General features: G+C 32.9%; 1 protein-coding gene across 1 annotated transcript; it reads left to right on the top strand.

The window, feature by feature from the left end:
- Positions 1-10,779: 10,779 nt before the first annotated feature.
- Positions 10,780-20,016, top strand: LOC134702411 (uncharacterized). The gene is made up of 5 exons (XM_063563314.1): positions 10,780-10,856; positions 13,542-13,630; positions 14,871-15,053; positions 19,086-19,176; positions 19,677-20,016. The coding sequence occupies exons 2-5, from the start codon at positions 13,564-13,566 to the stop codon at positions 19,873-19,875; spliced, it is 540 nt and encodes a 179-aa protein (XP_063419384.1). The 5' UTR covers positions 10,780-10,856; positions 13,542-13,563; the 3' UTR covers positions 19,876-20,016.
- Positions 20,017-21,925: the final 1,909 nt, after the last annotated feature.

Raw genomic sequence — 21,925 nt, 5'->3', positions numbered from 1 at the left:
CATTGAATAGACCTTATTTTTGACAAAGAATGTATTTATGATGTTATATCAGCAAGATTAAATGGTTTATTCATTTTCCATGCAAATACCATTAGTTGTTAAGATTTTCTGACAGTGAAAAAGGCACAATAAAGGCAAATTGATTATGTAAGGGGACATAATTTAACTTAATGCATACATGAGAAATAGACAAACAGTCAACTTAGAGATGTGTTCTAGTACATGTATTGTCAAACAGATTTTGGAATAATAGTTAACTGCAATCTAAAGACTCTTGTTGTACTATTCTCATAATCTGAAAATGTTTAAAGTAGTATAAGGCATGCTGTAAAATGTGGAATGGACTTTAATACCAGTTTTCATGATTTGGTGCTAAAACTGTTTCTTTCAGTCAGATTAACCATAAACAGAGTTGGCAATCCACTAATTGCTCCTGAATCATCATGTTTGACTTCTGTGCTGATTTGAAACATCATATATTTGGGTTTTGTTCACTCCTTAAGTAAAAATGGTAAGATGAAAAAAAAGTGAAAATCTGCCAGATGGGGTAGGGATGTAATGATTCATTTTTTTTTGGTAAGAAATGAGTGCAGACAAGTATTCTTTATTGTAATATGTTCCAAAATAAAAAGTCTATGCATCATAGGTGTCATGACTGGTTTCAAGTTTGTTATGTCTTGGTTAAGGGGGATATTTATTTTTACACTAAATCAATAAAGGAACTTTTTTTACCTATGCAATTTGTAAGTTTATCAATACAAAGTTGATAAAGGGCAACTATAATAAAAACAAGCCTTAAATTCCACCCCTGAGAGTAAAAATTGCTGATTCAGCAAATTTTGCATGATCTGTAGGTAATAATGTAAAAATTTACCTAGAAAGTAGAAATTCATTATTTTTATGTAACTTGCACTACATTTTTAATTATAAATGCTCGCTTTGACTTTTCGCAGTGTCTGACACATGTGCAACCACTGAAATTTGAGACGCGACATTCTTTGGTTGCATGTACATCCTATTATTTTCACCGAAATAAATAAATTGCATAATTTCTTATTTTTTTCAACACAATTACAGCTATACTAGTTTTCTTGAGGTTTAATGTGTAGTTCTGATGTAACATGACACCAGTTGGAGCTTTTGGGGAACTAGTAAGTGGTTAAGGGGTCCTTACTTATTCATTAAGCTCTCATACTGGTCTGAAATAGAGATAGAAATAGGGGTTTCTTTACATTGAATAGACCTTATTTTTGACAAAGAATGTATTTATGATGTTATATCAGCAAGATTAAATGGTTTATTCATTTTCCATGCAAATACCATTAGTTGTTAAGATTTTCTGACAGTGAAAAAGGCACAATAAAGGCAAATTGATTATGTAAGGGGACATAATTTAACTTAATGCATACATGAGAAATAGACAAACAGTCAACTTAGAGATGTGTTCTAGTACATGTATTGTCAAACAGATTTTGGAATAATAGTTAACTGCAATCTAAAGACTCTTGTTGTACTATTCTCATAATCTGAAAATGTTTAAAGTAGTATAAGGCATGCTGTAAAATGTGGGATGGACTTTAATACCAGTTTTCATGATTTGGTGCTAAAACTGTTTCTTTCAGTCAGATTAACCATAAACAGAGTTGGCAATCCACTAATTGCTCCTGAATCATCATGTTTGACTTCTGTGTTGATTTGAAACATCATATATTTGGGTTTTGTTCACTCCTTAAGTAAAAATGGTAAGATGAAAAAAAAGTGAAAATCTGCCAGATGGGGTAGGGATGTAATGATTCATTTTTTTTTGGTAAGAAATGAGTGCAGACAAGTATTCTTTATTGTAATATGTTCCAAAATAAAAAGTCTATGCATCATAGGTGTCATGACTAGTTTCAAGTTTGTTATGTCTTGGTTAAGGGGGATATTTATTTTTACACTAAATCAATAAAGGAACTTTTTTTACCTATGCAATTTGTAAGTTTATCAATACAAAGTTGATAAAGGGCAACTATAATAAAAACAAGCCTTAAATTCCACCCCTGAGAGTAAAAATTGCTGATTCAGCAAATTTTGCATGATCTGTAGGTAATAATGTAAAAATTTACCTAGAAAGTAGAAATTCATTATTTTTATGTAACTTGCACTACATTTTTAATTATAAATGCTCGCTTTGACTTTTCGCAGTGTCTGACACATGTGCAACCACTGAAATTTGAGACGCGACATTCTTTGGTTGCATGAACATCCTATTATTTTCACCGAAATAAATAAATTGCATAATTTCTTATTTTTTTCAACACAATTACAGCTATACTAGTTTTCTTGAGGTTTAATGTGTAGTTCTGATGTAACATGACACCAGTTGGAGCTTTTGGGGAACTAGTAAGTGGTTAAGGGGTCCTTACTTATTCATTAAGCTCTCATACTGGTCTGAAATAGAGATAGAAATAGGGGTTTCTTTACATTGAATAGACCTTATTTTTGACAAAGAATGTATTTATGATGTTATATCAGCAAGATTAAATGGTTTATTCATTTTCCATGCAAAAACCATTAGTTGTTAAGATTTTCTGACAGTGAAAAAGGCACAATAAAGGCAAATTGATTATGTAAGGGGACATAATTTAACTTAATGCATACATGAGAAATAGACAAACAGTCAACTTAGAGATGTGTTCTAGTACATGTATTGTCAAACAGATTTTGGAATAATAGTTAACTGCAATCTAAAGACTCTTGTTGTACTATTCTCATAATCTGAAAATGTTTAAAGTAGTATAAGGCATGCTGTAAAATGTGGAATGGACTTTAATACCAGTTTTCATGATTTGGTGCTAAAACTGTTTCTTTCAGTCAGATTAACCATAAACAGAGTTGGCAATCCACTAATTGCTCCTGAATCATCATGTTTGACTTCTGTGTTGATTTGAAACATCATATATTTGGGTTTTGTTCACTCCTTAAGTAAAAATGGTAAGATGAAAAAAAAGTGAAAATCTGCCAGATGGGGTAGGGATGTAATGATTCATTTTTTTTTGGTAAGAAATGAGTGCAGACAAGTATTCTTTATTGTAATATGTTCCAAAATAAAAAGTCTATGCATCATAGGTGTCATGACTGGTTTCAAGTTTGTTATGTCTTGGTTAAGGGGGATATTTATTTTTACACTAAATCAATAAAGGAACTTTTTTTACCTATGCAATTTGTAAGTTTATCAATACAAAGTTGATAAAGGGCAACTATAATAAAAACAAGCCTTAAATTCCACCCCTGAGAGTAAAAATTGCTGATTCAGCAAATTTTGCATGATCTGTAGGTAATAATGTAAAAATTTACCTAGAAAGTAGAAATTCATTATTTTTATGTAACTTGCACTACATTTTTAATTATAAATGCTCGCTTTGACTTTTCGCAGTGTCTGACACATGTGCAACCACTGAAATTTGAGACGCGACATTCTTTGGTTGCATGTACATCCTATTATTTTCACCGAAATAAATAAATTGCATAATTTCTTATTTTTTTCAACACAATTACAGCTATACTAGTTTTCTTGAGGTTTAATGTGTAGTTCTGATGTAACATGACACCAGTTGGAGCTTTTGGGGAACTAGTAAGTGGTTAAGGGGTCCTTACTTATTCATTAAGCTCTCATACTGGTCTGAAATAGAGATAGAAATAGGGGTTTCTTTACATTGAATAGACCTTATTTTTGACAAAGAATGTATTTATGATGTTATATCAGCAAGATTAAATGGTTTATTCATTTTCCATGCAAATACCATTAGTTGTTAAGATTTTCTGACAGTGAAAAAGGCACAATAAAGGCAAATTGATTATGTAAGGGGACATAATTTAACTTAATGCATACATGAGAAATAGACAAACAGTCAACTTAGAGATGTGTTCTAGTACATGTATTGTCAAACAGATTTTGGAATAATAGTTAACTGCAATCTAAAGACTCTTGTTGTACTATTCTCATAATCTGAAAATGTTTAAAGTAGTATAAGGCATGCTGTAAAATGTGGAATGGACTTTAATACCAGTTTTCATGATTTGGTGCTAAAACTGTTTCTTTCAGTCAGATTAACCATAAACAGAGTTGGCAATCCACTAATTGCTCCTGAATCATCATGTTTGACTTCTGTGTTGATTTGAAACATCATATATTTGGGTTTTGTTCACTCCTTAAGTAAAAATGGTAAGATGAAAAAAAAGTGAAAATCTGCCAGATGGGGTAGGGATGTAATGATTCATTTTTTTTTGGTAAGAAATGAGTGCAGACAAGTATTCTTTATTGTAATATGTTCCAAAATAAAAAGTCTATGCATCATAGGTGTCATGACTGGTTTCAAGTTTGTTATGTCTTGGTTAAGGGGGATATTTATTTTTACACTAAATCAATAAAGGAACTTTTTTTACCTATGCAATTTGTAAGTTTATCAATACAAAGTTGATAAAGGGCAACTATAATAAAAACAAGCCTTAAATTCCACCCCTGAGAGTAAAAATTGCTGATTCAGCAAATTTTGCATGATCTGTAGGTAATAATGTAAAAATTTACCTAGAAAGTAGAAATTCATTATTTTTATGTAACTTGCACTACATTTTTAATTATAAATGCTCGCTTTGACTTTTCGCAGTGTCTGACACATGTGCAACCACTGAAATTTGAGACGCGACATTCTTTGGTTGCATGTACATCCTATTATTTTCACCGAAATAAATAAATTGCATAATTTCTTATTTTTTTCAACACAATTACAGCTATACTAGTTTTCTTGAGGTTTAATGTGTAGTTCTGATGTAACATGACACCAGTTGGAGCTTTTGGGGAACTAGTAAGTGGTTAAGGGGTCCTTACTTATTCATTAAGCTCTCATACTGGTCTGAAATAGAGATAGAAATAGGGGTTTCTTTACATTGAATAGACCTTATTTTTGACAAAGAATGTATTTATGATGTTATATCAGCAAGATTAAATGGTTTATTCATTTTCCATGCAAATACCATTAGTTGTTAAGATTTTCTGACAGTGAAAAAGGCACAATAAAGGCAAATTGATTATGTAAGGGGACATAATTTAACTTAATGCATACATGAGAAATAGACAAACAGTCAACTTAGAGATGTGTTCTAGTACATGTATTGTCAAACAGATTTTGGAATAATAGTTAACTGCAATCTAAAGACTCTTGTTGTACTATTCTCATAATCTGAAAATGTTTAAAGTAGTATAAGGCATGCTGTAAAATGTGGAATGGACTTTAATACCAGTTTTCATGATTTGGTGCTAAAACTGTTTCTTTCAGTCAGATTAACCATAAACAGAGTTGGCAATCCACTAATTGCTCCTGAATCATCATGTTTGACTTCTGTGTTGATTTGAAACATCATATATTTGGGTTTTGTTCACTCCTTAAGTAAAAATGGTAAGATGAAAAAAAAGTGAAAATCTGCCAGATGGGGTAGGGATGTAATGATTCATTTTTTTTTGGTAAGAAATGAGTGCAGACAAGTATTCTTTATTGTAATATGTTCCAAAATAAAAAGTCTATGCATCATAGGTGTCATGACTGGTTTCAAGTTTGTTATGTCTTGGTTAAGGGGGATATTTATTTTTACACTAAATCAATAAAGGAACTTTTTTTACCTATGCAATTTGTAAGTTTATCAATACAAAGTTGATAAAGGGCAACTATAATAAAAACAAGCCTTAAATTCCACCCCTGAGAGTAAAAATTGCTGATTCAGCAAATTTTGCATGATCTGTAGGTAATAATGTAAAAATTTACCTAGAAAGTAGAAATTCATTATTTTTATGTAACTTGCACTACATTTTTAATTATAAATGCTCGCTTTGACTTTTCGCAGTGTCTGACACATGTGCAACCACTGAAATTTGAGACGCGACATTCTTTGGTTGCATGTACATCCTATTATTTTCACCGAAATAAATAAATTGCATAATTTCTTATTTTTTTCAACACAATTACAGCTATACTAGTTTTCTTGAGGTTTAATGTGTAGTTCTGATGTAACATGACACCAGTTGGAGCTTTTGGGGAACTAGTAAGTGGTTAAGGGGTCCTTACTTATTCATTAAGCTCTCATACTGGTCTGAAATAGAGATAGAAATAGGGGTTTCTTTACATTGAATAGACCTTATTTTTGACAAAGAATGTATTTATGATGTTATATCAGCAAGATTAAATGGTTTATTCATTTTCCATGCAAATACCATTAGTTGTTAAGATTTTCTGACAGTGAAAAAGGCACAATAAAGGCAAATTGATTATGTAAGGGGACATAATTTAACTTAATGCATACATGAGAAATAGACAAACAGTCAACTTAGAGATGTGTTCTAGTACATGTATTGTCAAACAGATTTTGGAATAATAGTTAACTGCAATCTAAAGACTCTTGTTGTACTATTCTCATAATCTGAAAATGTTTAAAGTAGTATAAGGCATGCTGTAAAATGTGGAATGGACTTTAATACCAGTTTTCATGATTTGGTGCTAAAACTGTTTCTTTCAGTCAGATTAACCATAAACAGAGTTGGCAATCCACTAATTGCTCCTGAATCATCATGTTTGACTTCTGTGTTGATTTGAAACATCATATATTTGGGTTTTGTTCACTCCTTAAGTAAAAATGGTAAGATGAAAAAAAAGTGAAAATCTGCCAGATGGGGTAGGGATGTAATGATTCATTTTTTTTTGGTAAGAAATGAGTGCAGACAAGTATTCTTTATTGTAATATGTTCCAAAATAAAAAGTCTATGCATCATAGGTGTCATGACTGGTTTCAAGTTTGTTATGTCTTGGTTAAGGGGGATATTTATTTTTACACTAAATCAATAAAGGAACTTTTTTTACCTATGCAATTTGTAAGTTTATCAATACAAAGTTGATAAAGGGCAACTATAATAAAAACAAGCCTTAAATTCCACCCCTGAGAGTAAAAATTGCTGATTCAGCAAATTTTGCATGATCTGTAGGTAATAATGTAAAAATTTACCTAGAAAGTAGAAATTCATTATTTTTATGTAACTTGCACTACATTTTTAATTATAAATGCTCGCTTTGACTTTTCGCAGTGTCTGACACATGTGCAACCACTGAAATTTGAGACGCGACATTCTTTGGTTGCATGTACATCCTATTATTTTCACCGAAATAAATAAATTGCATAATTTCTTATTTTTTTCAACACAATTACAGCTATACTAGTTTTCTTGAGGTTTAATGTGTAGTTCTGATGTAACATGACACCAGTTGGAGCTTTTGGGGAACTAGTAAGTGGTTAAGGGGTCCTTACTTATTCATTAAGCTCTCATACTGGTCTGAAATAGAGATAGAAATAGGGGTTTCTTTACATTGAATAGACCTTATTTTTGACAAAGAATGTATTTATGATGTTATATCAGCAAGATTAAATGGTTTATTCATTTTCCATGCAAATACCATTAGTTGTTAAGATTTTCTGACAGTGAAAAAGGCACAATAAAGGCAAATTGATTATGTAAGGGGACATAATTTAACTTAATGCATACATGAGAAATAGACAAACAGTCAACTTAGAGATGTGTTCTAGTACATGTATTGTCAAACAGATTTTGGAATAATAGTTAACTGCAATCTAAAGACTCTTGTTGTACTATTCTCATAATCTGAAAATGTTTAAAGTAGTATAAGGCATGCTGTAAAATGTGGAATGGACTTTAATACCAGTTTTCATGATTTGGTGCTAAAACTGTTTCTTTCAGTCAGATTAACCATAAACAGAGTTGGCAATCCACTAATTGCTCCTGAATCATCATGTTTGACTTCTGTGTTGATTTGAAACATCATATATTTGGGTTTTGTTCACTCCTTAAGTAAAAATGGTAAGATGAAAAAAAAGTGAAAATCTGCCAGATGGGGTAGGGATGTAATGATTCATTTTTTTTGGGTAAGAAATGAGTGCAGACAAGTATTCTTTATTGTAATATGTTCCAAAATAAAAAGTCTATGCATCATAGGTGTCATGACTGGTTTCAAGTTTGTTATGTCTTGGTTAAGGGGGATATTTATTTTTACACTAAATCAATAAAGGAACTTTTTTTACCTATGCAATTTGTAAGTTTATCAATACAAAGTTGATAAAGGGCAACTATAATAAAAACAAGCCTTAAATTCCACCCCTGAGAGTAAAAATTGCTGATTCAGCAAATTTTGCATGATCTGTAGGTAATAATGTAAAAATTTACCTAGAAAGTAGAAATTCATTATTTTTATGTAACTTGCACTACATTTTTAATTATAAATGCTCGCTTTGACTTTTCGCAGTGTCTGACACATGTGCAACCACTGAAATTTGAGACGCGACATTCTTTGGTTGCATGTACATCCTATTATTTTCACCGAAATAAATAAATTGCATAATTTCTTATTTTTTTCAACACAATTACAGCTATACTAGTTTTCTTGAGGTTTAATGTGTAGTTCTGATGTAACATGACACCAGTTGGAGCTTTTGGGGAACTAGTAAGTGGTTAAGGGGTCCTTACTTATTCATTAAGCTCTCATACTGGTCTGAAATAGAGATAGAAATAGGGGTTTCTTTACATTGAATAGACCTTATTTTTGACAAAGAATGTATTTATGATGTTATATCAGCAAGATTAAATGGTTTATTCATTTTCCATGCAAAAACCATTAGTTGTTAAGATTTTCTGACAGTGAAAAAGGCACAATAAAGGCAAATTGATTATGTAAGGGGACATAATTTAACTTAATGCATACATGAGAAATAGACAAACAGTCAACTTAGAGATGTGTTCTAGTACATGTATTGTCAAACAGATTTTGGAATAATAGTTAACTGCAATCTAAAGACTCTTGTTGTACTATTCTCATAATCTGAAAATGTTTAAAGTAGTATAAGGCATGCTGTAAAATGTGGAATGGACTTTAATACCAGTTTTCATGATTTGGTGCTAAAACTGTTTCTTTCAGTCAGATTAACCATAAACAGAGTTGGCAATCCACTAATTGCTCCTGAATCATCATGTTTGACTTCTGTGTTGATTTGAAACATCATATATTTGGGTTTTGTTCACTCCTTAAGTAAAAATGGTAAGATGAAAAAAAAGTGAAAATCTGCCAGATGGGGTAGGGATGTAATGATTCATTTTTTTTTGGTAAGAAATGAGTGCAGACAAGTATTCTTTATTGTAATATGTTCCAAAATAAAAAGTCTATGCATCATAGGTGTCATGACTGGTTTCAAGTTTGTTATGTCTTGGTTAAGGGGGATATTTATTTTTACACTAAATCAATAAAGGAACTTTTTTTACCTATGCAATTTGTAAGTTTATCAATACAAAGTTGATAAAGGGCAACTATAATAAAAACAAGCCTTAAATTCCACCCCTGAGAGTAAAAATTGCTGATTCAGCAAATTTTGCATGATCTGTAGGTAATAATGTAAAAATTTACCTAGAAAGTAGAAATTCATTATTTTTATGTAACTTGCACTACATTTTTAATTATAAATGCTCGCTTTGACTTTTCGCAGTGTCTGACACATGTGCAACCACTGAAATTTGAGACGCGACATTCTTTGGTTGCATGTACATCCTATTATTTTCACCGAAATAAATAAATTGCATAATTTCTTATTTTTTTCAACACAATTACAGCTATACTAGTTTTCTTGAGGTTTAATGTGTAGTTCTGATGTAACATGACACCAGTTGGAGCTTTTGGGGAACTAGTAAGTGGTTAAGGGGTCCTTACTTATTCATTAAGCTCTCATACTGGTCTGAAATAGAGATAGAAATAGGGGTTTCTTTACATTGAATAGACCTTATTTTTGACAAAGAATGTATTTATGATGTTATATCAGCAAGATTAAATGGTTTATTCATTTTCCATGCAAATACCATTAGTTGTTAAGATTTTCTGACAGTGAAAAAGGCACAATAAAGGCAAATTGATTATGTAAGGGGACATAATTTAACTTAATGCATACATGAGAAATAGACAAACAGTCAACTTAGAGATGTGTTCTAGTACATGTATTGTCAAACAGATTTTGGAATAATAGTTAACTGCAATCTAAAGACTCTTGTTGTACTATTCTCATAATCTGAAAATGTTTAAAGTAGTATAAGGCATGCTGTAAAATGTGGAATGGACTTTAATACCAGTTTTCATGATTTGGTGCTAAAACTGTTTCTTTCAGTCAGATTAACCATAAACAGAGTTGGCAATCCACTAATTGCTCCTGAATCATCATGTTTGACTTCTGTGTTGATTTGAAACATCATATATTTGGGTTTTGTTCACTCCTTAAGTAAAAATGGTAAGATGAAAAAAAAGTGAAAATCTGCCAGATGGGGTAGGGATGTAATGATTCTTTTTTTTTTGGTAAGAAATGAGTGCAGACAAGTATTCTTTATTGTAATATGTTCCAAAATAAAAAGTCTATGCATCATAGGTGTCATGACTGGTTTCAAGTTTGTTATGTCTTGGTTAAATGACCGACCTCTATTTATAGGGACAACCTGTGAAAAAAAATCTGTATCCGCCTATGATAATTCTATTTCCTTTTTTTGTTTAGAATACTAGACTTTATGCCTGATACGTATTTTGTATGTTTACAAATGTTTATGTTAGATATTGAACAGCAAGTGGTCAATTTACTAATTTTTAAATGAATTTACTTAAGTCTTTTTACCGTGTCGACTTTAAAATATATAAAGACCAGCTTATAAGGGATTAATTTTAAATTATGTAAACACAACTAATATCTAAAGAAATAACGTTTAAAATATACCAACTCCATTAAACAGAAATATGGTAAGTGTTTTACATTTTATCATAAATATAATATTCATAATAATACTTCAGTCCAAAGACTTGCTAATAGATATAATAATTGCTAGCAGAGTTAGAGGAAAGACTGTAAGTCAGTTTAGAGTTAAACATGTTTTCTTATGGTCTGTTACTTTCTTAACTACATATACATGTAGCATATTAAATATCCGTATTGTCTAGCATATAAACAAGAGTCCATCAAGAGTCTGAATCGCTCGTCTGTTATATTTTATGCAACTTCTTACCACAATGATAATTTTGCTTTTCAATATATATTAAATTTAATGAGTGTCTTACATTTTGCATTCCCACCCCCCCCCCCCCCCCCCCCCCCCCCCCCCCCCGGGCCAGTGTTCCATTTTAGTCATAGTGGCTATGTTTCTTGACGTATAAGGGAAAGAAATACAAAATTTATACTAGATATTCTGAAACTAATTCAGCCTAAGTTTTGCTGAAATTGATTCAGCAGTTTTAAAGCAAACAAACTAGATGAACAAATTCAGAATAATTATCTTTAAAGGGCGGTAACTCCTTAACGGGTCGATTGACCATTTTGATCATATCAACTTTTTTGTAGATCCGACTTTGCTGAACATTATTGCTTTTTACAGTTTATCTTTGTCATTATTAATATTCAAAACAATAACTAAAAACTTCAAATTTACATTAAAATTACCACTTTAGTGGCAGCAACCCAACAATGGGTTGTTATATTCATCTGAAAATTTCAGGGCTGATAGAACTTTACCTAATGAACAATTTTACCTCAATCAGATTTCATCTAAATGCTTCAGTGTTTGAGATATAAGCCTGCATTTTATCCCTATGTTCTATTTAAGCCATGTTTTTTGACGAAACAGAAAATAAAACACAAATTTTGTTCTAGATACATTAAGGAGCATCCAGGTGAACTTTTGTTTGGAGTTGGTTTAGTAGTTTCAGAGGAGAAGATTTTTTAAAGTTAGATAAAATGATAAACACATTGTGAAAAATTGTCCTTAAAATGCAACAACTCCTTAAGGGGTCAATTGAAATTTGCTGAACATTTTTCGCTGTTTACAGTTTATCTATATCATTAATAGTATTCAAAATAATAACCAAAAACTGCAAAATTTCCTTAAAATTGCCAATTTATTGGCAGCAACCCAACAATGGGTTATCAAAATCATTTGAAAATTTCGGGGCTGATAGATATTTACCTAATGAACTCTTTTACCCATGTAAGATTTGCCGTAAATGCTTTGGTTTTTGAGATATAAGCCAAACACTACATTTTATCCATATGTTCTATGTTTAGCCATGGTGGCCATGATTTTAGACGAAATAGAAAATAAAACGCAACCTTTATTCTAGATACCCTAAGGATCATTCAGCTAAAGTTTGGTAGGAATTAGATCAGCAGTTTCAGAGTAGAAAAAAGTTTAAAATAGTTTACACCAGACGGACGACGACAGACGACGACGGACGCCAAGTGATGGCAACAGCTCACCGAACTAAAAAGCGGAGTTTATATTTATTTCATTTTAAATGTTCTCGTCCTAATATTTGAAATTGAACGGCACAAAAACCAAATCGACAAATCGATTTTCAAGAGTATTTTCACGCAATATATATTTTTAATTAACTCACTTCAAATTAAACGACAAAAAGAATGGGTTTGAATGTACACACAAGGACTCGGTTGGCACTGAGATTAAAATGTTGTAAATCAATGTGTTTTCATTGTTTAGTACTTCCTGTCTAGTTGTATTCTATAATTGTTAATGTAGTAAATTCTGGCATTGTTTTTTGTACTTCTGTCTAATTTTACTCTATAATTAACGTATTTAACGCTGGCATCAATATCTCTTTGTTTAAGTTCAATATGTTAGGGAGTATCGTTGTAATAAACGTATCACCCGGGAAGTTTCCCCAATGACAGAGTTATCTCCCATTTCGTCTTTGTTGTTGAATGACGACAAAACAGGTTTGCCAGTTATTCTGCTTACAGGGAATTGTTTTACCTGAATGAAACGATAGCTGATTATGGGTTGATAAAAATCAGTTATACATAGTCTGACAGAAGAGTAATTTAAGACAAGAGTGCCTTTGTGAGCTAACTATTTTTTTAATTACTTTTTATTCAAAGAAGAATTAGCTATACAAAATGGCGATTTAGACTTTAAACAAATTTAAACAGCATTGATAAACAACATTTCAATCTGATAACCGCGGCGTCCATGTGAAATCACCTTTATAAGTGTGGTTAACCCCCTCCTCCGTCCCCGACCCCGACGATTGTTTAAGACACTGTTAATTGAGAACTTAAACGATACATCTTATTACATTATTGCAGTATATACCATGAGTAAAAATACTTTTGAGGAAACCTGGTATATCTTTGATGTGCTTAAACACTATGGGATACTTAACGATCCTATTTTCAGGGACTTTAAAAAAAATGTTTCGATATAACGCATATTGGTTTTGTCATATATTGGCTAAGCTGTAAACCTTTTTTATAATGAAAACAGTTGACCATAAATAACAACTCACAGCTCCATATATATATATTTAGGACCATGCATGGTTATTTTTTATCATAATCTAAACATAAGTTGAATTATCCCGCCATCTCGAAGCATCAAGGTATTCCACATTTTTAACTAAATGATTTTTCTTTTTCAGGAATGATGGAGGGTTAGACAAAATGTTGGATAATTTGAAAATAGTCTTGCTTTGTGCTGTTCTTAGTGTCAGTATCACAGCTACCTCTGGTAAATAACTATATGCACCGGATCTATATGCCTATATATAGAGTTTTTAATTTATAGAGATATATTAGATATCAGAAGAAGTGGTACCGTATAAGTGCCAATGAGAAAACTTTCCATCCAAGTCACAATTTGTAAAAGTAAACAATTATACGTCATAGTACGGCTTTCAACACGGAGCACTGGCTCATATCGAACAGCAAGCTATAAAGGGCCCCCTAGATATGCAAAACAGAAAACTGAAAAGCCAACGACCTAATCTCTATATATACATACAAAAATTAGAAACAACAAACACTTATGAACCACATCAACAAACGATAACCACTGACCACCAGGTTCCTTATAACTTAGGATAGGTGCAAACAAATGCATCAGATTTGAAGTCTTTGATAGGCGCCAATCATCAACGCACCTTAAACATTGTTTCACATCACAACATAGAAATAAACTCATCATAGATACCAACACTAAATTTAGTATATACGCCAGTGACGCTTGAATCAAAAAAAGTTAAAAAGGCCAAATAAAGTACGAAATTGAAGAGCATTGAGGACTAAAATTCCTAAAAGTTTTGCCAAATACAGCTAAGGTAATCTATGCCTGAGGTAGACACACTTTAAGATATCAACTGCTATGGCTTAACTCAATCAAATGACACATTAACAAACACAAGATGATATACAATTGTTATCGTCAAATATCCATAGTTCCTTTTTGCGCCAGGAATAATTTCAAAGGGTACTCCAATATTAAAGAGCATTCACAGTTTGACAGCTACATATAGATGTAATACACTACTGATTTTTCTCAATTATTCGCACTTTTTATAAAATTGTGCAGAATTTACCAAAAACAAAAACTAAACAGAAGCAAATGTTTAAAAAAAAGTGTAACGGTTTGATGATGTAAACTCTTTCATAGTTTCATTCTAGTAGGATTTAAAATTTTATATTATAGTTTGACACTTTCAGTGGGAAAAAAAAAAAAAAAAAAATGTCCCTTACTCTTTTTCACCATCTCCAACTTTCCACTCAATTCTGATTATTTGGTGCCGTAGTTCTATTTGTATCAATCTCTTGGTTCAGATAACTCAGTATTTTCACATGGTTCAATACTTTGTATTTTAATGGTGCTATTAATATTGTTTAAGGTCTATGTAGTGAACTCTCGCAACCTGAACATGCGTACACGCTAATGAGTCAAGACTTTGTACTTATTAATGGTATCTATATTGTTTAAGGTCAATGTAGTGAACCAACGCCACCTGAACATGCGTACACGTTAACAGTTTCACAAGTCTTGTACACATCAGGAGAAATCTACGAGTTTCTATGTATACCTGGTTATAAGTTAGATGGGAGCGGTAACCTGACATGCTCTGGTACCAGTTGGACTCCGGGTCTACCATCCTGTATTTCAGCAGGTATTGTAATCACTTATTCATATATGTAATTGAAGTCTGTTTTGTAGTGTTAAATTTAAATCGACTTAAAACAATGCAGTCGCATCTTTAGGACAATATGGGTGTTGTAAAATGTGTAGGTATTGTGCAATGTATGGGCGTGGTACTGGTATAATGTGCATGGTAGCATATTCGGACAATGCATACGTGTGGCACAATATAAGACTGTAGTACAATGTATGCTTGTGGTACAATACATGCGTTTGGCACAATGTATAGGTGTGGTACAATGCATACATGTGGCATAATGTATGACTGCAGTAAAATATAAAAAAGAAGATGTGGTATGATTGCCAATGAGACAACTACCCACAAAAAAACCAAAATGACACAAACATTAACAAGTTAAGGTCACCGTACGGCCTTAAACAATGAGCAAAGCCCATACCGCATAGTCAGCTATAAAAGGCCCCGATAAGATAATGTAAAACAATTCAAACGAGAAACCTAACGGCCTTATTTATGTAAAAAAAATGAACGAAAAACAAATATGTACTAAACCCCTAACGGGAGGGATTGTACTTTGTACCTGATATTCATATGATGAAGACATAATCTTTCAATCAGTTTAATTGAGGTCTGGAGCTGGCATGTAAGTTAACTGCTAGTAGTCTGTTGTTATTTATGTATTATTGTCATTTTATTTATTTTCTTTTGTTACATCTTTTGACATCGGACTCGGACTTCTCTTGAACTGAATTTTAATGTGCGTATTGTTATTCCTTTACTTTTCTACATTGGCTAGATGTATAGGGGGAGGGTTGAGATCTCTTAAACATGTTTAACCCCGCCGCAATTTTGCGCCTGTCCCAAGTCAGGAGCCTCTGGCCTTTGTTAGTCTTGTATGATTTTAAATTTTAGTTTCTTGTGTATAATTCGGAGTTTAGTATGACGTCCATTATCACTGTACTATTATGCATATTTTAGGGGCCAGCTGAAGGACACCTACGGGTGCGGGAATTCTCGCTACATTGAAGACCCATTGGTTGCCTTCGGCTGTTGTTTGCTCTATGGTCGGGTGGTTGTCGCTTTGACATATTCACCATTTCCTTTCTCAATTTTATGTAACACATTAACAAACGACAACCACTGAATTACAGGCGCCAGACTTGGGACAGGCACATACATAAATAATGTGGCGGGGTAAAACGTTTAAGCGGAATCCCCCTAACCTGGGACAGTAGTATAGCAGTACAACATAAGAACGAACTATAAACATCAGTTGAAAAAGGCTTAACTTAACAGATAGACAAAATAGGTGGACGTGGCCGGGAACTTATACATCCCGACACAAAAAGACACAATGAACTGATCTGAGAGTACTCACATTTATTTGACAGCTAGTTCAAAGCCACTAACAACTAATAAAAAAATCATGTTTCTAAGACTAAACAATCAATCCATACACATCCAACATACAATGGATTTAGTGTAAAGATGTCATAAACAGCCAGAGAAAAACATGACCTTGTGCAATGCCAAGTTACAGGTATCGACAGATGGTAGATCAATGTATGCATGTGGTACAATGCATGCGTTTGGTAATTATATAGGTGTGGTACAACGCATGCGTGTTGTCATTGTATAGTTGTGGTACAAAGCATGCGTATGGCACAATGTATTCGTGTGAAACAATGTATGGGTGTAGTACAATGTATGGTGTGGTACAATGCATGCGTGTGGTACAATATATGCGTGTGGTACAATATATGTGTGTGGTCATTGTATAGGTGCGATACAATGTTTGCGTATGCTACTATACAGTTGTGTGGTCATTGTATAGGTGTGGTACAATACATGTGTGTGTCACAACGGATGCGTATGGTATAATGCGTGCGTGTGGACATTGTATAGGTGTGGTACAATGCATGCGTGTGGCACAATGTATGACTGTAGTACAATGTGTATGCCTGTGGTACAGTGCATGCGTGTGGCACAATGAATAGGTGTGGTACAATGCATAAGTGTCGCACAATTTATAACTGTAGTACAAAGTATGTGTGTATGGTACAATGCATGAGTGTGGCACAATGCATATGTGAGGTACAATGCATACGTGTGGCATTTTGTATGCCTATAGTACAATGTATGCGTGTTGTTCAATACATGCGTGTGGTCATTGTATAGGTGTGGTACATTGCATACGTGTGGCACAATGCATGCATGTGGTCTTTGGATAGGTGTGGTAGAAAGCATGAGTGTGGTACAATGTATGAGTGTGAAACAATGTATGGGTGTAGTACAATGCATGTTTGTGACACAATGTATGCGTGTGGTACAATGTATGTGTGTGGTCATTGTATAGGTGTGGTACAATGTTTGCATGTGCTACTATACATGCGTGTGGTCATTGAATATGTGTGGTACAATACATGTGTGTAGCACAACGGATGTGTGTTGTACAATGCGTGTGGTCACTGTGTTGGTGTGGTACAATGTTTGCGTGTGCTACTATACATGCGTGTGGTCGTTGTATAGGTGTAGGACAATACATGTGTGTGGCACAACGGATGCGTGTGGTATAATGCGTGCGTGTGGTCATTGTATAGGTTTGGTACAATGCATGCGTGTGGCAAAATGTATGACTGTAATACAATGTGTATGCCTGTGGTAAAGTGCATGTGTGTGGCACAATGTATAGGTGTGGTACAATGCATAAGTGTCACACAATGTATGACTAGTACAAAGTACGTGTTTGGTACAACGCATCCGTGTGGCACAATGTATAGGTGAGGTTCAATGCATACGTGTGGCATATTGTATGCCTATAGTACAATGTATGCGTGTGGTCATTGTATAGGTGTGGTATAATGCATACGTGTGGCACAATGAATGTGTGTGTCCATTGGATAGGTGTGGTATAAAACATGAGTGTGGTACAATGTTTGCGTGTTGCACAATGTAGTGGTGTGGTACAATGCATGCGTGTTGCACCATGTATGGATGTGGTACAATGTTTGTTTGTGGTCATTGTAAAGGGATGGTACAATGTATGCGTGTGGTACAATAAATGAGTGTGGTCATTGTTTATACAAAGCATGCGTGTGGTTATTGTATATACATAGTATGCGTGTGGTACAATAATATGAGTGTGGTCATTGTATATACAAAGCATGCGTGTGGTCCTTGTATATACATAGTATGCGTGTGGTACAATAATATGAGTGTGGTCATTGTATATACAAAGCATGCATGTGGTCATTGTATAGGTGTGGTATAAAGAATACGTGTGGCACATTGTATGCGTGTGATACAATGTGTGGGTTTGGTACAGTGCATGCGTGTGGTTCTTGTATAGGTGTGGTACGATGCATGCGTTAGGTCCTTGTATACTAGTATGTGTGGTACAATGCATGCGTGTGGTAATGTATCATGAATGTAGTACAATGTATGCGCGTGGTTCAATGTATGCTAGTGATACAATGTATAACATGAAAGTTATGTTTTGTTGTGAGTGGCCTCTTTTGTTTATAAAAAAGAAATTTTGGTATGATTGCCAATGAGACAACTCTCTACATGAGACCAAAACGACACAGAAATTAACAACTATCGGTCGCCGTACGACCTTTAACAATGAGATTTGTTTGTTAATTTGTTAATTAAATTTCTATCATTTTGTTTACACGAATTAAACATTCGGAAACATTCTAATGATTCGGTTGATTCTAACCAAATAAAAGCGATAAAATACATAAATTTGAGAATATTTGATTCTTGCCAGATTTTGGTGTGATCTCTCTCTCTTGACATTGGCTTTAATTACATTTTGCTTATCTGAATATAAAATACCCAAAGTGTCACGTTCCAGTCACAAGTGTTTAAAGTGGCGTTAAACACCAATTAATCATTCAATAAATCCCATAAAACATATGTACAGCGCGAGTGACAAATAGTTTTTTTTCTCCATTAACATTGACACTAACTTGTTGACAATATAAATCTCCATGTTAAAGTTAACATGCTTATAATTTAAAATTTGATATTTCTTTACAGAGATATTAAAGTGGTGGGTATATCTTGTTTGTGTTGTTGCTGCAATTATTCTGGTTCCCTGTATCCTACCAAGGATATATGCTTGTATATGGTACGTACATAAACATTGTCTGTATCCTACAAATGTAAATGATTGTATAAGGTACGTATTCTGATTCCCTAGCTGTATCCTACTAAGGATGTTTGCTTGTATATGGTACGTATAAACGTATATACTGATAATCTGTATCATACCAAATTTATATGATTGTATATGGTATCGTTATACTAATTCCCTGAATTGTACTATAGGTAAATGATTGTATATGGTACGTATATACTGAATTTCTTTATTCTACGGTACCAGCCGCAGAGCACGTGTATTTTCTTCAAGTGGAACCTTTTTATAAGTATTATGGAAGTGACAAAAAAGCAATAAAGCTTTAAATTTGTGCACATTAGATTATCATATTGAGCACACGATATCATAAAGTTTAAAACAATTTTATATGTACTTCTGAAGAACGTTTCTATAAAGTTCGAAGGTTTTTTCTGTATAGTTCCATAACGAGGCTCCATCGGAGTGTTATCAACTACATTCATTTATTTCAGTAAAAGAAAAAGCAAATCTGATGACCGTAAACCTCTGACAAAGGAAAAAGGTGGTTACCATGGTAAAGGAGGTGAACCACCAGGAGTATGGAGGAAGAATAAACCTATTACACCAGTAACTGATAAAGGAAAACATAAACTTAGCTCACTTAAAGATAATTACTCAGGTTATCCTCACTCAAAGAACACTTATTACTGAACGTTGATTGGCTTATACATTATAATCCTGGTACATTTGATAACTATATACATTTATCAGTATTTATCAGTATTTATATACATGTATCATAAAATGTTCAACTAAGTTTGTTTGATTACAATTACATTAGTAGAGTCTGTCTGTCTGTCTGTCTGTCTGTCTGTTGATTTAATAATTTGTATATAGTTTTATCACGACTAGTACTAGCAAATTTACCTGACGATATCGGGATAGTGGTATTTAGTCGGATCTTAACTTGTACTTGTGATTTGTTTAAAACTGGTTTTGATAAAAAAAAAAAAAAACAAAAAAAAACGAAGAAATGACGAAATGTTCAGGACTTAATTAAATATGTATTTGGGTAAAATGGTGCAAGCATACGGTTTTTACTGCGTCTTACACTTGAGAAGCGAAAAATCTTTAACTACTTTATTAAAATATTGTGTAAAAACGTTAATTATGAGCTATGAAAGTCAAGTGGCTTGTTCATTTTTCTGAGGAAGTCTTAAAAAATTGCAAAGAAATATTTTTACAGTGGGTTAACTTTCAATAGTTTCACTATACTATAGATTAACAACTTTTGGTTTTATCTATAATTTAGAATCATCATTGAAGGTGGAGCCCGAATGCACAGTTAATTAATTATATTGATGTGCAAATTGTATGCAAGAGTGACATTCCTTTGTATTATGTGCCGATTCGAAAAAGTTATGCCAGTATTGTCTCCCTTTAACAGGTTCATTATGTTATAATTAAGTTTAGGTTATGAATTTTTATTACAATAGATTAATATGCTACTCGGACTAGTCGCATAACAAGTTCGAATTTTGTATCAGTCTGATGATTTAAAAGAGTTATGGTCCTTCGACTTAGAAAATTCACTCAAATAAGCAGTTTGTTTTCCACACCATTTTTGTTATGCTTGAATATATTGACTTCATAGTTGGTATACAGTTTCACAATGACAAGTTATAGATCAAGTTGTATTTAACGGGTAGGGGATTATGTATTGACTTGCATTACTCTCATAATGCTTGTTTTATTAATAAAGTAATAAAGTAGTATGTTTTCATTATCATTGGTGAATCTACCATGATAATGTACGGATGTTCAACCACACACATAGATTTCAGCAACATTAAATTCGTAAACACCACTTGAGATCAAAATACGGTCCTTATCATCAGATAAGTTTCAATACAACGTGTAAAGATCTTCATCGGTCCATTAAAAAGACGAAAAATTTAAACTCCAAATAATAAAAATTCTGCAACCAACACAAAATGGTCCCATTGGAAGAAGACATATCACACATTAAAAACATGAATTTGACCCTGAAACACGTAAAACATGTAAAAAGATGTGAACACATCAAATGACAAAGCCAAACTTTACGTCGAAAAAAGACAAACAGCAAGGTAAAAGACATCAATCAATACCGACTGATTTCACTTTTAGTGTTCAAATCAAACTGTAAAACGAAAGTGTACGTAAAATATTTAGATAGCAATTATATTTTAATTACATTAAATACATTCTTGATAACAAAAAAGATGAAAAAGAATTTTGTATTATATCAATGTTTAACCAGACATTCAATCGTAGTTTTTTAATCACAATTGGTGTTTTTTAATGTTAGATATTCGCAGTTAGTGTCTTATCACTTTACCTTTATTAATGTAAGGCAAGATGCTCGGGGAGTATTTTGAATAAAAAAATTATCTTCCGTCTGCACCCAGATTTCATCATTCCTTCAGGTCTATTACAACAACAGCCGTTGCAGCTGCATTACTACCCGCAGATGCGGACATGTATCCAGTTGCAATCATCTCTCCGTTTTTGCGAATTGAAAAATGATTTGTAACATGGGTAAAAATCCAAGCTGAAATTAAATACATTCCTTCAACTTCAAACTTTCCACCATTTCTGAATGTTTATAGGTTATGTATATTGGACGACGTTGATACATCAGCAAACTTGACTACGTATCCATTTGATTTAGAACCATGTTCTTTTCTTGTCGTACAAGCAGTCATTGAAACTATAAAAC

This window comes from Mytilus trossulus, unplaced genomic scaffold (genome assembly GCF_036588685.1).
Source record: "Mytilus trossulus isolate FHL-02 unplaced genomic scaffold, PNRI_Mtr1.1.1.hap1 h1tg000457l__unscaffolded, whole genome shotgun sequence".
Classification (NCBI taxonomy): Eukaryota; Metazoa; Mollusca; class Bivalvia; order Mytilida; family Mytilidae; genus Mytilus; species Mytilus trossulus.
The sequence above is the reverse complement of the archived record's forward strand: the minus strand, read 5'-3'. Positions and strand labels throughout refer to the sequence as shown.